Source organism: Falco punctatus (genome assembly GCF_963210335.1).
Source record: "Falco punctatus genome assembly, contig: scaffold_23, whole genome shotgun sequence".
Taxonomy (NCBI): Eukaryota; Metazoa; Chordata; class Aves; order Falconiformes; family Falconidae; genus Falco; species Falco punctatus.
In genome coordinates, this window is record NW_027660078.1 from 900,626 (window position 1) to 917,503 (window position 16,878).

Genomic DNA, 16,878 nt, shown 5'->3' on the forward strand with positions numbered 1-16,878 from the left:
ATAGGAAAAGAATTATATAAAAGTAGATTTGCTAAGTAGTTTTTTAAACATTAGTATACTATGCAATCTGTTCCAAATAGCTTACTGTTTTTCCTGAACTGCTGGGAAACATTCATTAACAATGTCAAATTTGGCTTCTGCAGCTTCTGTAAATAAATGATTATTTTCTTTTAGAACACTAACGACAACAACAAATCCTTTGGTCACATCAAACCTTGAACACTAAATGTAATCAGGCTGTCCTTTTGATAGTGGTCAGGTGTTGGCTCCATCCTATACTTCTAACTACAAAAACACTCCTCACATACGCAATTCAGTGAGTATTTCACCCCCAAAATACCGTGCAGGCACCCTTCTGAAAATTGTTTCCACAACTATGGTTACATGCATAGCAGTTTTAAAAATCTGGGTTTAATATTTGTAGTACTTCAGTAAAATTCAGTTATATTTAAGATCGCAGCTTCTGGATGCTTACTTGCAAGTGTGCACAAGGGAAGTAACTGTTAAGAACCCTAGGTTTAATGCATTGATTAGTCCCTGCAAGTACACTTAACAGAATATCCTTACATTTCAAAAACATGCCCAAAAAATGCATAATTTATATTTAAATCAGTGCAAGAAAATGAAATCATGTTAAAACTAAACATGCTTGCACCTCCAGTATTACAGAGTAGGTTGAACTAGAACACCAGTTCCTCATCGCTGCAGAATCCCAGAGCAACAGAACAGATTCTCCAGACATCACTGCAGAAGTTAATAATTCTTCAGAACACTAGCAAAAAAAGCAGGCCTGAGAGCTTGTAGCTGACAAAAAGAATACTACCTAAGCATTCAAAAAAAGGAGGGAAAACATGCAGTGTGAGATTACGTGCAAGCACAGAATGCCATCTCAATAGAAGAAAAAAAGATGACCCATTTGAGTAACTCATCCGCTGAGCACTCTTGAGTAACCTGACGAGGAGGAAAGGAGAACTACGTGATGAAGGATTTCAGTACCTCTTCATTAAAAAGTGCCCTTTATCAGTTAGGATTCTATCACGAACTTTACAGGAAACATTAACGGTGTTTGGGGAAGAGCAGAACAGGTTATATTAGTAACTTATAAACTTAAAATCTGACTCAAATGACCAAGAACAAACAAAACTGTGGTGGTTTATCTCGTCGCCTATGGCTCTTTTGCCTCAAACGACAAATCTACTGCGTGCTCTGCCACAGCTACAGGTCTTTTAGGAAAAACTCACAGCAAAAGAAAGGCTGGCAGGTCAGAGACTGCTTCTAAGGAGAAAACAATATTGGCTAGAACTGTAGTTTCTTTCAATCCCCCAGAAAACTTGCCTTCAGATCACTTATTTTTATAGGACATTTACTGTAAATACACCATACCTTGGGAGAAAAATCGAGTTCTTCCTCAGAAGTATGCCAACTGACATCGCTCCCCTCTTTCTCCAAGCTTCTTAAAAAGTAAAGCAAAATGAGTACTGTGTCTCTCCAATCATTCCTCAGGTATGTGCTGGGTATGTTTAAAGTCTTACCTGATTGAGTCTCCTTGCGACAAGTCGTCTATTGCTGTTCAAACATTAATTGACATGTTGAAATTAGATTTGGCATGCCAAAAATCAACCAGCACATACAAACATTTAACCTGGACAACTCTACATGTCATAACAGAATGAAATTTTGGGGAGTCAACTTTATGTAAGACAGCATGAATGAATGCATGCATTTCCAAACAACTGCTTTTTCAAGTCACACTGAATTGACAAAACAAAAAAGACTAGAGCTTTATCTCCTTTGAACTTTTATACCTAAAAGTTTAAGAACTACCTCTAAACTAAAAAAACCCAGCATAGCATGAATATGCTACGTTAATAAACAGTTAACAAAATACTGGTGCTTTAGCAAGACAGTAAATAAATGAACTGCTGAAGTACTCATACTGCACACACAAGCACACACTGTTGACAGAGATTTTACTGGTTTATATACTATACTAGCTGGTGCTCTACCCACTTACAGGTTATCCTGAAAAGGTAAAAACCATCAAAAAGCATAACCAAGATCTAAAGCTTATCCTCAGGTAGAAGAATCCCCAGCAGTTCTCTACGCTGCACCAAAAAGGGTATTCAAGAGGCAAAACAGGCGTAACCAGGGCATTCTATACTACGCTCCAAGCTTTCATCCATGTTAAGACAGCAACTTGCACACAGGATCACAGGATAAATCAGGTCACAAGGGACCTCAGCAAGTCTCTCAGCCAACTGCCTCCTCAAAGCAGACTCAGCTCTGAGGTCAGATGAGGCTGCACAGGGCTTTTTCCACTTTGATCTTGAACCATTCAAGGAGGGAGACTGCACAACCTCTCTGTTTTACTGTTCTCACCATGGTGAAGCTGCCCACATTCCATTAGAAATTCTCTTGTTTCCATTTATGCCTCTTGTACCTTTGCTTCATGTGACGCACCACTGGGAGGCACCTGTCTCTGTCTTCTCCTTACACGTACTGGAAGCTGCTACTGGGTCCCCTTCAAAGTCATCTCTTCTCTACACTGAACAAGCCCAGTTCTCCCAGTCTCTCCCCAAAAGGCAAGTAGTCCTGCTCCTGGCAAAGTTTGATGGCCCTCCACTGAACTCGCTCACGGATGAAAGACCACTCTCTCTTGCACTGGGGGCTCAAAATTATACCCAGGGAGCTGGACACAACCCAGGGACTGCCAGGTAGCAGCGTACAATCCCCTTCCTCAGTCCCCTGGCTATGCTGCTCTTCATACAGCCCAGGACACCGTTAACCTTCTCAGCCGGCAGGGCACCCTGCTGGCTCATTCTCAGCTCACTTTCTGCCAAGACCCTCTGGCTATTCCCAGCAAAGCAGCTCTCCAGCCAGGCAGCTCCAGCACGTGCTGTAGCAAACGGTTGTTCCTTTCCATGTGCAGGACTTGGCATCTGCCCTTGTTGAATTCTGTTAAGACAGGCCTGACAGTCCATTTACCCAGCTTGTCAAGATCCCTCTGAATGGCAGCGTGGCCCAGATGCACATGTTGCAAACTCAACGACAGCGCACTCTAGCACACCACTGATGTACTAAAGAAATCTGAACTCTAGGAATCCAGCCTGAAGAGTGCGAAAACCTCTCAATTACCAACAACTGAGATGAAATAAAAGGCCTCTTCAATTCCCAGGACAGAAAGGAAAAAAACAAATAGAGCCTCCACATCGTATCTATTTCAGCATTCCTCAAGTCCTCGATAATTAGTTCTCGTTAACTATCATCACAAAATGAACTTGCTTATAAATAGGAGATTGGTGGCCTTCCATAAAGTTGTATGATGACAGCCAAACCGAGGTCTTAGACAAAATCATTAAAAGGAAAAGAAAACAAAGGGCATATCGTGTTGAGTAAGTTATCTGAACTTTTGCTTTCCATGGATAGTAACTTTAAGCAATGATCAAAACCAGTTCCCATTCTCCTTTAAAAAGCAAGAGAGAAAGTTTATGAGATAGTTTTCAGACAGATCTTGATGCCCTACTGTAGAAATGGGATCTAGAAAAGTAGTATCTAGGGATCACTTGTTTCTACTTTAATTGAAGTCCATTTTCATTGCGGAGTAACAGAAGAGCATATTTTTTTTTAAAATATTATTTACTATCACTAATGACACAAAGCAATCACTCAATCCAGTAATAAAGGACCCGTGCAAAACACGCAAACAAAAAGCGCCCAAAGCCTGCTCTCAAACCTGATTTATAAAACCAAAACCATCAGAATAGAGACCTCCAAGATAATAAACATCACAGGTGTGTTAGTATTTGTACATCACACAACATGTTTCACAGTTGAAATGCTACTGTATAGAATACCTTTCTTTGGTTTTCCTGTTCTTGATGTCTGGCTAGGAGATTGTGGCATTCCTATATCCGTTTAGGGAAAGGCGTGTCAAGGACAGACCGAACAAGGGCACCAGAATAAATGTGAATTCCCAGAAATTTGGAAAACATAACCAGTACATTAACAAAGCTGTAGCAATGGGAGAATGTACTGTGACCATCAGCCTACTCTACAGTTACAAGAAGTAGAAGCCAAACCTATCACAACCTACAGAACTCTACTCTTAAGGGACAGTGTCAAACAGTGTAACTTAATTTACTTGCTCCATTGTAAAATACCTATATTCCAATCTTTTGAAACACTGAAACAGATTCTTGGCAGTTTACTGTACTGCCAACTTTGAATTTCTCTCAGCTTGACTAGTCCTTGCCCAGCACTGACTGCCAATGCAATTCCTTCATATTTGTAGAGTGTTTTATACATACGGCACACCTAAAATCCCTCCATCTAAGCATCCCAAAAATCTGTAGGTGCCAACAAACTTTGGAGATACGCTAGCCAGTTGTGTCAGATGGTGCCGGATGCAAACACAGCCCCCTCCTACCTCAGTCTGAAGGTAAAAGCCCTGCATATATTGATTTGACCATGCTGAACTGTTCACATAGAGAAGCTACGCCACCAGCCAGAACGCAGGCATGACAAGCAGTCAGAGTGAATACCCTGTTCCCCCAGGGCTACAGGGCAGGCCACAACTGGGCCAGAACGGGTGCACTGACTGGTGTGAGTGTCATGCATGTGTGCTTGTGTGTGTACGCGTGTCTATGTGTTGTGGAACAGAAGCTTTAGAATATAAATCACCATCCGCCTGCTCTACCCATCCTACTTAGTAAAATTTTATTTTTTATATCAATGAATGGTGTGGTTCTGTTATTGCAGCTACCCAACACCAAACGTCTGTGTGACAAGGCCATAACATTTGCCTCAGAGCAACAGGGAGTCCTGCTTATATTGATGTTACCACAAATACATGGAATGGATGTGGCAAGAGGACTCCTATCAAAAATACACATGTAAGAGTTAAAAAAAGGACCTCAAGATCGTTTCTCATTCCTTCTCCATTTCTGTTTTCTTAAAAGGCGATACAGCAGATATAAAGCACACTGAAGCACTCATTTCTTTTCCAAGAGCTCTATGATGAAAAACCAATGGTTTCTGTAGGAACAGTACACCAATATGCAGTGCAGCAGCTAAAAAAAGCTGCCACTGAAGACATACTAGAAATCTGAACCCTCGCTTTTAGAAAAAATACATAATTACTTTTTGCCAAAGAAATTCCAACTTCAAATCTGAAAAGTCTGTCATTCGATATGCTAGAGGTGGAAGCCATTCATTTGGAGGTTTTTGCAAGTCTGTCTGTAATCAACAAAAAGGTTCATGTTCTGACAAAAAGTAAACACTCAAATAAGCATGAGCCAACTTCTTAAATATACCGACTTGCTCACTAGAGGCGAATATTTTGAACAATGTTCAACAAGTGCAAAAGTAGCAGCAAAAGGAGGAAGGACTACATTGAAAATCCCAGAAAAACAGGAATGAAGAGCAAGATTAAAACAAAGAATTCAAAGTGGGTATTCCTCCGTTGTCTCACCATCAGTTGAGCTTCTCCTCTAACAGGGGCTTCAAAGCTTTTACTGCAGCCTGTCAAAGGGACTCAGGATGCAGGACCTGCCCTTTGTGTGTGCAAGCAAGAGACTGCAGAATCAATGCCACCAAGTGTTCCCTGCATGCTACTAATCCCTCTCACTCAACAGGCCGGGGTCATTTTCCAGGAGACTGAGCACAAGGAGAAAAAGATTCGTACCACTCAAGAAAAACAAGCCCTACTATAAACAGTTTGAGACCATAGCACACTCTTTCTCCTCCCAAGTCCTTAACCCACATAAATATGCTCTTCACACTTACTAGGCCTCTTCAAGTGAGGATTTCCCGTAACATTGTGGACTTATGCTAGTAGTATTACTGTCTTCAAGGAACTGAGCAAATTACTTGGTTCAAGAAGCCATATTTCCCTGAGGGCATATTAATTTTGGAATCACACAACAGTATTATTCTTCAAGCCACATATTTTAAAATAACCCAGGCCTGTCAGTCATCACAATGTGGTACCACAGCAATTATTTATGTGCACAGGAGGCATCCACAGAGTGCTGTTTGGGTAACAGCAACATTTTGTTGATTAAACTACCTGTACCAAGCCCTTTCCAAAAATAAAATAAAATATAAAAACCTCTGCATCTTCCTTCAGTCTATCAAGAAACTTTACACATCGCTGACTAGATCAAAATAACTATTCCTAAGTCAAAGGAAGAAAGTTTGGCTCTAAATTAAATTCCCCTATCTGGGAAAAGTGAACTCGGAAAAATATCCCATGTTTTGCTCATATTTCACGACATATTTAAAAAAGGAGTAATAAACTGTGTTTGAACACTGTCTGCTGTCCATTTGCCACAAAGTTCTGATGTAACACCCTTAAAAAAACCAGAAAGGATAGAACTTCCCACTGTAGGGCCTGAGATGTAAAGTACAAGAAGTTCGATCTATATTAAAAGATTAGTTTTCTAAGATTCCTCTAGGGCTATATGAGCTCATAAGCATAGACTGGATCTTAAAAATTAAGGAGTTGTTTGTTTTGGTTTTTTTTAATTTAAAATGAACTCACTGAAGGAGCTAATTTTTTGATAACAAGGCAATTCAATTGTTTTCCTGGATCACAAGTTAATATGGACTTTTTAATGTTTATTTCATAAAATTACTGGAAGTAGAAGTGGGTTTTATTTTTACTGGAATCAAACTATGTCCATGAAGATACAGTACACACAGAAGTTGCATTATTGTTTCTAACAAAGTGACTTTTCCAAGACGATTTTTCCTAAGTATGTCTCTACAGCACCTACACAGCAACAATCGTAACTGATGCTGAGAAATAAGACAACTCACTAAAGGCAGCTTAGTGCAGGTGAAACCATTAATATTAAAACACCACTGCACAAACTCAGTGGAAATCAACAAGACATGTACGGCCCTGCTAACTCATCTGTTGCTTCCCAGCTACAGGAAGATGAACAACTACTCAGGACGAACCTACTGCTTTTGCAATTCGTTTTCACAATCTGAATGGCCATCTACAGGTACAAGTACACACCCCAAAACCAAAACCACTCTCACCTAGTTCCTTCCCTGTCCCCCTTCTCTCTCTGTATGAAAACCTATACAGATGGGCAATCTGGCAGGCAGAACGCAACAGCCCGGCAAGTGGGCCCGTAGCACACAAACCGCAGCTGCCTTCACCCCTGACAAGAAGCACCTCCAACCAGCAACAAGTCAGCATATTCACAAAGCTTCTTGCGCTACCCCACCTGATGCCTCCACTAAAGTCAACGGCAAACACAGTGAGCGCTGACAACACAAACCCCCTAAAGAAAAGGCCACAGTGATTTTCCTCGTGAGCTCCTGCGTGATTAAAGATCCTACCTCCTCTGTCCACAGCAGGTGCACCCAACGTCAAGCCAGCAGCTCTGGCCCGGTGAGGAATGCCAGGTACTGTGTCGCCTTGTGCACCACCTTCGTCTCTGTCTCCCCAGAATGCGTATTCCACCAGTTGTTTACAAAGACTAGATAGGGAAAGAGAAGAAACATATTTGGTAAAAACAACCACATACTTGCTTATACAGTTTAATAGAACAGTTAACAGCCACTTATCCACCCTACACGTATTCATACCCGTATGAATTCATATACTTGTATGCATTCACTGAGAGTAATACAGACAGAACTTACTGCACGACTACTACATACTTCAATATTCACTACAGTCATGTTCACTCTAGAGGTGCATATCCACACCTACGAAGCTATTAGCTCCAGCTCGGCACAGTATTTTCAGCCTAGCTGTTAAGCACACATAACCACCTCAGAGAAGGGATACGCACAGGTACAAAGCTATCCATAAGAGGGGTGAAACTGCTTAAGACTTTAACAAAAGGGATATGTTAGATCTCTGAAACAAAAGACTGGTAGTTCCTGGTGATTGTAGTGGAAGTCAGTAAGGACAATGGTGCTGGTCTGAGGAGAGGACTGACATGCATTTCAGTTTGCCACGTTCTACCTCTGGGTAACTGTAGGATACAGACATGTTTTAGAGTTTGTATTGGGCAGGTGCAAGCTTAGCGTCAAAACTTGACATCTACAGACAATTTGGGGCGGAAATTTTCTTCAACATCCAGATTAATACTAGACACAGGGAACGATACGTATCAGAAGACGCCACTGAGCACAGCTTCAGGACAGCTTTCAACACACCATTAAACCGTGCTGCTATTACCAAAAACATTCAAAAGCCACACTGACAACTGACAACCTATTCTAACAATAAAGTCAAAAATTTACCTAGAATATCCATGAGTAACAGCATAATCCTCAGCTGTCCTCAGTGTCTTTATGGAAAAGATCAGCACCATATCGAAAAAGAACTTTTATTAAATTAAGCTGTCCACCAGATGCTGCAGTCATAAGTGGGGTTCTGAAACACCAAAAATATGTTATGAAGTAGATCACTTGACACAGACACTGTAATTATTTTTATTCCTATTTGCTCTCAAAAACTACTTTCCTCATTACTGAATGAGCAAAAGAAAACGCGGTTTTCATTAAATATTAAGAGCAACCATAAAATGCAAGAGGGAGTCAAAACAACCAAACCTTCAATCTTCAGACAAAGCTTCCACATAGACAACACTCACATACAAACTATGCCACTATGCAGGAGATGTTTTTTACAAACTGAGGTAGTGCTGCTGAGCTAACAGCATGTTTCCTGCCAGAAGGGACACCACAGACAATGCCTTCTTGTAATCCTCAACGAGGAAAGCACCCACCGAGGTATGACAACAGCCAAGCGCAGATGTGCTTTCACAAGTCACACAGAAATAGCTGCTATGTGGCTCCCCGGGTTTTTTTTTCAGAGCTCACTCTCATGCCTCTGATTAATCCAACCTAAAGAATACTAAAGAGACCCATGCAGAGTTTTGACAAACCGCTCACCTTTCACAGTGATCTCGAGCATGCACATCAGCTCCTTTCTGCAGAAGAAACTCTGCTATATCTTCATGATGTTCAGAGATAGCAAGAATAAGCGGAGTGTTTCCCTCCTGAAAGGGCAGATAAATTTAAAAAAAAAAGTAAAAAAAAAAAAAAACACCCTACCAGAGAAATACTAGTACAACTTTTTGAAAGAACTTCTTCAACAAATACAAAAATTTACCTTATTCCGAGCATCAATATTGGCATTATGCTCAAGTAACAGCCCCGCTACGGTTGTATTAGGAGATCGGACAGCAAGGTGAAGGGCAGTGTTGCCATCAGCATCTGCCAGGTGTGGGTTGGCACCGTGCTCCAGCAGAATAGCTACACATTCTTCTTGCTGGCACTGTACTGCCTGGGAACAACACGCAAAAAAGGAAGAACTGCCAGCACTCTGTTACAATTGCCGCAGCTTCCCAATGCTGGAAAATAAGAGCACCTTCAAAGCTGAGCTAACATATGCCTATTCCACGCTGATTACCAGATGCATGCTTCTATGCAGAGCTGTGTAAAGAATCCTACCAGCCACCTCTCATTTAATGCGCAGTTGACAAGCCCCACTTGAAAGAGCATAACATATTCCACATACCTTCATCAGCGGCGATCTGTTATCACTGTCAGTAAGATTTAGTTTACCCTTGTTTTCTATGAGATATGTAACAACATTCACATGGCCATTCGCAGAAGCAAGATGCAGAGGTGTCCTAAAAATTAAACGTATTAAATTAGCACAAACAGACAACCAGAGAAATAATTGCAGGCTCTGATAAACTGATACAACCACAAGTTTCACTTTGCACAAAGCAAGCTTAAGAAATGATTTCTCATTCTGTTACCAGTAACAGCAGTTGCACACCAAACACCCGAGACTGGCCAGCAAAACCCCTCCACAGCATCTGCTTAGTAAGCTGCCATTTCCTTCACTCTAGAACTTAATCTGCACAGATTCCTGTGCCCAGGCGTTGGTCACTGCCTCCAGCAGGACTACACCTGTGGCACAGCAAAAAAGCTTGGGAATCTGAGAACTATGGCAAGCAACCCTCTAAGTTCTATAATTAGTCATGTGCCAGAAGTATCAGAGATGTAGATGGGCTTTATATAAAGAGTATTAGCATTTCCCTGCACTTCGAGGATTTCTGCTTTTTCTCTAGGTTGCTTACTACTGCAACAAAACCAAGTACTCACTTGCACCAACGTGCCCCCCATCACATGCAGCAAACCAGACAGCAGAACACTGTAATCCTGAGTACAGGGAAGTAATACCTGATCCTTCAGATATGTATAACTACGATAGTCATAATAAGCCTACTACAGAGGAAGTCCTCTCCAGGGAGGGAATACTGTGTTTCCATAATACATGACCAGCATAAGAAAATGAAACTCTTTTCTTCAAGTTAAAGCCTTGCCAGAGGAAAAAAAAAAAAACACAAAAAACCACCCAAAAAAACCCCTCCTTCAAACCACAGAACATCTTAGGTCTGATGTCAATTAACCAGCCTACTTATATTGAAAGAAATTGCCCAGAAAGTCCTTGCATGTGTTTCCCCCTAAATCAGAGGCACAAATCAGCACAAGCTTCACGCTGTGCAAAGGCAAAGCACCTGCTGCTCTGCAGGACACCTGTCCCAACAGAGCAGAAGACAAGCTAGAAAACAACTGGGACCTTCCTCCCTTGAAGGTGATGCAGTAACAATCCCACAGTTCCTCAAGAACTGAGGGGAACACCAGCACTGGTTCTGAACCACATCGCTGCAGGTAGGTCCTTCTCTGTATTTAGGAAAGCTCAACTAGCCTTGCAATTGTTTTGGTACCTTGCTGAGACTGGAGCACAACAGCTCCCTGGCTAAGTGGGAATGGAAAGGGAGAGGTACACAAATGCAGTGGCAGGTGATGCAGAAACACAGTAATCTGTAATGCAGATACTTGTTACAGGGCAGCTGACATCCTCCTCCACTGCAACAAAGATGAGGATGAGAGAAATACAGAAAACTTCAAAGAATTTGTAATGTCTTGCTACAGACAGGGAACAGACTGGAGCACTGACAGAGGAGTAGCTCAAGAGCAACTACCACCACTTTTTGAGAAATTTCCATGGAAACATGCAGGATTCTTCATCTCTGAAGAAATGACTGGCTGAGATTATCTGAAAGCTAACCAGGACTGGTTATGAAGGAGTCCACAATCCTCTGAAAGCTGCTACTACCAACCACTAGGAAGCATGACAGACGTGAAGTAGTCACTATCAGCTCTGCAAACAGAAAAGCCTTCAGAAAACTTGTGGACTTGTTGCTGTCCTCCTCAACCAAGCCTCTCAGTCTGTCAACAGGAGACGGCTCTGCTTGGAGCAAGGCCTGCTGTGCTCCACAGAAGATCCACTTCAGGGAACAGGCTGGCAGAGACCATCAGTGTTCAGGGTTGCCTGTCCCTGCAAGAGGCCTCCAGTAACACCGAAGTTCTTCCGCCACCCAGCCCTGGGGACACTACCCAGATTCTGTTCCTGCTACGCTGATCACCTACAGAGTAGAAGAGAACTGCTGATGCCTGAGCAGCCACGAAACAACCCCACTGGGAAACAGCAGGTTGGCAGTACGCACTTTGAATGGCCCTTGAGCCGACAACCCAGCAGCTACAAGCCAAGCAATGAAAGTGCTGGAGTTCAGTCTGACAGGCAGCTGACAGGGTAAATCTCCCTTAGCGATGAGCTCTGACCCAGGATGATGACTAGCTGGCATTGTGCCTACAGTGCTTCCAGCTCTGTGCTGACTTTTGCCCGCCTCTGTCAGTGAGGCTGAAGGTTTGGCTAGACCACCTCTGAAAGCTGCCTGCTCCTAACTGATGCTGTATCAAGCACGCTTTCGGGAGGTCTTATGGGCTACAGGACCCACTTTATGGAAGGAACCTGTTGGTGTGATCCTTGCCATGTTCCTGGTGCAGGATTTTGCTTTTGGAAATCCTGAGCAGCAAAACTGAGATATTCATACAACCAATGCACACATTTTTGCCGTTACTTTGCATTATTTCCTATTCTTCACCTCTGTTTCCAATGATACCAAGTCTTCCAACACAATGAAGCCCTGAAACGCAACTGCATCCGGTGGTCACTCACAACACACATCACCCCCACAAGCACTAAGAGGGCACAGGTGGCCTTGCAACCCCCATGGCTGGTACAGAGGGCAGTGGCTGCAGCAAGTAGGCAGGCTCTGTCCACCGAATTGCTCTCAGCCTCGCTGTTCAGCACTGGGCATTATCATGGCAAAACCACCACAGTGCTCATCATAGTATGCTGCCTTTTCTTTCTTCCCTCCGTCTCCCCCCCCGCCCCCGGCTTGTTTTTTACAGTTTGTGACTGTATTTGTCCTGTTATAACACTGATAATTGCCTGGCACACAGAAGGAAACCCTTCAGAGGAAAAAAAGCTTTCTAGACAAGATGAACTTGAAACGCAAAAACTAGCAAAATTTCATACCAGGGTCTGCTAAGAGCTGGTGACTGGCTGCTGACTGAATCAGTAAGCAGTAAGAAGAAAAAGAGAGAAACATTCCGAACTATTTCCATAAATGCCATCGTGCACCTTGACTCTGGCAGCTGAATTATGCACAAAAGTGCACTCAAGCCACCTTAAATGGCATCCCCCACCTCCAGCTGCATAAACAAGTACTGGCTGGCAACACTCAGGCACACAGCCCACATGCTGACTGACTGCACTCTTCATTGCCTTCCTACAAATCTAGACAGTTTCAGGTGTTTTCAGGGCAATAAGCTAGCTGGCTGGCAAAAGTCCAGTCTTCAGAAAAGACAGCCCAGGATGCTGAAGTACTCTGATTAAACCAGCATCTCCTCTGAATGTCATGGATGTTTTGACTCAGTCTTTTCAGAAAAGGCATTAACAGCTCGACACATCCAAGACCCAAAACCTTCAGCTGATTCCCTTATGCTTACAGCGGACCATGAGGAGCTGTGCTGCAGCCCAGGGCTTCTCCCTAAGATATAACTGCCAAGTACTTGCTGTGCTCGACTCAAAAGCACACATCCTAACACCTGCCAGAAGCAGCAGCTTCCTCTGCATGGCACTGCCCAGATCTTCCAAACCAAGGCACTAATTAGCTGTACCAAGGCCACAGAGCAAACAGCAAAGTAACTGCCACCTAAAATCAGACTGATGTTGCTTTGGCTGCAACATCACAGTCACAAAAGGCACATCAGGCAACCGTCCACACAGCACCAATACACAGCACATTTACCCTTTCCTAAACGCAGTGCTTACCCCTCTTTTACTCCCAGCTGAGGCAGTGCAGCTTGCTCAGCTCAACTACTAACCCCGCACGCTGAGGCCTCCGAGGTGCATGCACTCTGCCTTCCAAGCCTGCCTGGAGAATGGCCCTGAGGCTCCTTCTGCAACCCGCCCTGGCCAGGCTGCTGCCGGCCCCCTGCCGCTCCTGCGCCCCCAGGCAAGGCAACACCCCCGGGAATGAGGGCACGGAGGGGGCCGGGGCAAGATGGGGGATGCTCGGCCGACTCCAAGGGCTCCTGACAGCACAGCCCTGGCTCCCCGCCCAGGCTGAGGCTCCCCGCAGCGATGCTGCCGTTCGCTCCCAGCGCCCTTGAGCTGCCGGTGGCTGCAGCTGCACCTGCGGGTGCCGGCGCTGCCCGCAACCCCCCCACACCCCGCCCCAGCACCGCCCGGCGCTGCTGCCCCCCGCCGCTTACCGCTCCGCCGCGTCCCGCTCGTCGATGCCGCATTTCTTCAGTCTCTGCCGCACCTGACCCAGGTCGCCACGGGCGGCCGCACGGTGCAGCTTGCCCAGGTCCTTCAGCCGGAGCTCGTAGGCACCGGTGGGGAAGGGCTTGGCGGAGCTGCCGGACGCTGCCGGCCGCCCCTTCTTCTTCCTCCCGAACCCGAAAAACCTCTTCATCCCGCGGCACGGTCCCGCCTCAGGGAAGAGATGGCGGGAGGCACGCGGCGGGCTGCGGCAGGGCCCGGGCAGGGCCGGGGGATCGGGGGTCCCCCCGGGGCAGGGGGATCGGGGGGCCCCCGGGGCAGGGGGATCGGGGGGCCCCGGGCAGCGGCCCGGTACCGCTGTCTACGGAGCGAACCACCAGAGGGCGGGAAGCCGAGCGCACAGGCTGCTCCTCAGCGCGGCAGCGGCGGACAGCGCCTCCCTCAGCGGCGAGCGCGGCGGTTAAACGGCCGGCGGGCTCTGCTGGCGGGGGCGGGGTCTGCTCCGGCGCGTGTCCAGCGCGAGTGACGTCACTTCCTGCCCCGCGGTGCCCGGCCGCTCCCGCGCGGTGCCCGGCCGCGGCGCTGCCGAGCGGGGCCGGGGGCAGCGAGAGGCCCGGCGGGTGGCGGCGGCGCTGCGCCCCCCGCAGAGCACTCGGGCCGCTGTCGGGAAGCCCGGGGGGTGCCGGCGTACCGGGCAGCAGCAGCTCCCCGCTGGCCCCGGCGGGGCCCGCGCTGCGAGCACGCTGGGGGGCTCGGTCTAGTTGGTTTTAAAAGAAAATGGCTCAAACTGGGAAAGCGCTTGTCGTTCAGGGCAAGGGCATCTCGTCAGGGAGTTATGGCCAAAACAGCTCTGCGAGCAATTCGCCTCCTAGTTTGTTGAGCAGTCCTGCTTGTGTGCCATCGTTAGCCCTGGGCAAATGGATGCCAAAGGAACGAACAGCAAGGGTTAATATAGCGGGAGGGGGGCGGGGGGGGGGGGGGGGGGGGCCTGTAGGCATCATCTAGTTACCTGCCTTACCAGGACAGGGTCAGAAAGTTACTTTCCAGTAAATGTGGCCGAGCTGGCACTGCCACAAAAGAACACAAACGCGCACTGAGGGTATGGAAACATGGTCCAGAAATCAAAAGACAGGTCGTGCCTTTGGTATAGATAAGTTGGGAACCATCCTCCTACTCTACTGCTGCGGTGATGGCACTAAGTAGTTCAGCGTGGTGAAACCTTACTATAAGTACCATATGGTTGTGGGGTGATGTCACAGGCCAGTATACCCTAGATGGTTTGACTCATGGAACACCTTGGCAGCACACTTCTTCCTCTTAGAAACTGCCTCTTGCCAATGAGTTTGTGAAACATGGGAGAGATGGCAAAGAAAACCTCAATCAGAGAGAGGGACACACTTCACTGTGATTAGAGCTGAAAATATTGATTACAACAGGACAGGAATCTAGTACCACTTTTTAGGGAGGAGATTCAGCCCTTTGAAATACCTTCTTTTTCTTCATCACTAATAATGGTACAGCTCCTAAAACCTTCATTTTCCTTTCTGGAATGAGCCTTCACAGCTTTATCAAGCCTCTTCGCTCTGGCAGTGTTCTCGCCGACCAAAGTGGCTGATGTACAGTCACTTTCCTTAGCTGATCCTCAGTGTATTAGCAGCATTCCGTTATTGCAGACATGATCTCTAGAAGGAAGAGCTATAATAATAATAATAATAATTTTAAAAAGACAGAAAAAAGACTTTTGCTGAAAACACAGCCAAGTACATTCAGGTTGCAAAACCCGAATTCTATGAGTTTTGGGAAATGGCTATGAGCAGCAGCCATTTCAAGAGTACCTCTGTAATCAGTCGGACCATTTAATGGGGGAATGGAGAGCAAAATGCATTTTTTAATTGAGTGTATTTGTTTTTTTCCAGACATTAGAAGAAAGGCAGGATTTTATTTACAAGGTGGCAATACACAGTAAACACAATCAATCTCTGCTCTTTCCAGGAGGAAGTATTTCCTCTCCAGTGTTTTTTCAAGTGCACGCATGCTCAGCCACAAAAACTTGGGTTTTTTTCAGGTCACTCCCCAGCCAAGACCAGGAGACTCTACAGTTCCTGTGCAATATTAAATGTTTCAGAATGGTATTAAAACCCCCCGTGATTACCCAGTTTTAGTTGGCAGGGACTTGGTAGCTGGCTGGGCTGAAATTCAGTTTCAGGCTTTGAAGATAAGAGGGTGCTGATGGGTCCTGTGGATATAGTATTATGGGCACAACGGGCACTATTTGTTTATTATTAGCCAGAAAGGATGCAAAACTAAAAACTAGAATCTATCACCCAGAGCAACCTCAAAAGCACTTCTGGGAACTCTGCTTCTGGGTCTCCATGACAAGGGAAAGACGGACTAAGTCAGCTACTAGTAAGCAATAAGTTACTGCATTCATTTTTTCTGCATCACCTCACACTGCATTGTGCCCTGGGAAGCAAAGACACCATTCTGAAAAGCAAACCCCCACCTGCCTCCTGCTCAACTCGTGCCTGAGACAGGCTTCAGGGGGTGACCTTGGGCAAGGCCAACTGCACAGAGTTGTTCCGAGTGATGGTTGCGTTACTCCCCTCTCTTCCGAGAGGGAGTAACTGGGAACTCTTCCCAACAGAGCCACTCCAGAACTTACACAAAGATACCCATCTAGCTTTTATTTGCTTCCTCCGTGACCCCCAAACGACAAGGTACTCGCAGCCTGAATGGCAGGGATAACAGAAAGCAATGATATGTAAGAACCTGACCAGAAGGTGCATGTGGTTCTCCTGGGTATTGCCTCGGTGCCCGGAGAATTTTCTGGGCTCACCTGTTACAACAGTTCAGCCTTCTCCTCGTCCAGCTGAGCAACGCGCTCTTCAAGGTGGGATCTTGACTTCAAGTGCTCCTCCCACGTGCTGTGCAAGTCCTTGGATGTCAGAGCCAGCATGTTCTGCTTCTGCGTCTGTGAAAGCAACAGTGGCAGAAGAAAAAGTAAGGTGGCCGGAAAAGACAAGAGCGCAGGAGAATGCAGTAACTTACACAGAAACAGGCCTAAGCTCTCCTCCCCCCATCCAAGACCTATGGCCAAGGTTGATGTGGAGTGTAAAACACACCTTAGGAACCATAACCAAGAACAGCAGCTGGAGCTGGTGGGAAGAAGGAACACTCTAGAAGTGACAGGATGA

At 45.7% G+C, this 16,878-nt stretch overlaps 1 protein-coding gene across 1 annotated transcript; it reads right to left on the bottom strand.

Moving 5' to 3' along the window:
- Positions 1-1,203: 1,203 nt before the first annotated feature.
- LOC308058096 (ankyrin repeat domain-containing protein 7-like) lies at positions 1,204-13,958 on the bottom strand. The gene is made up of 3 exons (XM_080412102.1): positions 13,672-13,958; positions 7,354-9,665; positions 1,204-1,566 (listed from the first exon to the last, which is right to left on the bottom strand). Exons 1-2 carry the CDS (start codon positions 13,875-13,877, stop codon positions 9,494-9,496), a joined length of 378 nt encoding a protein of 125 aa, XP_080268228.1. The 5' UTR covers positions 13,878-13,958; the 3' UTR covers positions 1,204-1,566; positions 7,354-9,493.
- Positions 13,959-16,878: the final 2,920 nt, after the last annotated feature.

Bases quoted from the DNA above. Each gene is read 5' to 3' on its own strand.
- LOC308058096 (XM_080412102.1), bottom strand. From the start codon at position 13,877: ATGAAGAGGTTTTTCGGGTTCGGGAGGAAGAAGAAGGGGCGGCCGGCA. The intron at 9,666-13,671 runs GTAAGCGGCGGG...TTTAATTTTTAG, and splicing joins GAGCGGGACGCGGCGGAGCG to GACACCTCTGCATCTTGCTT.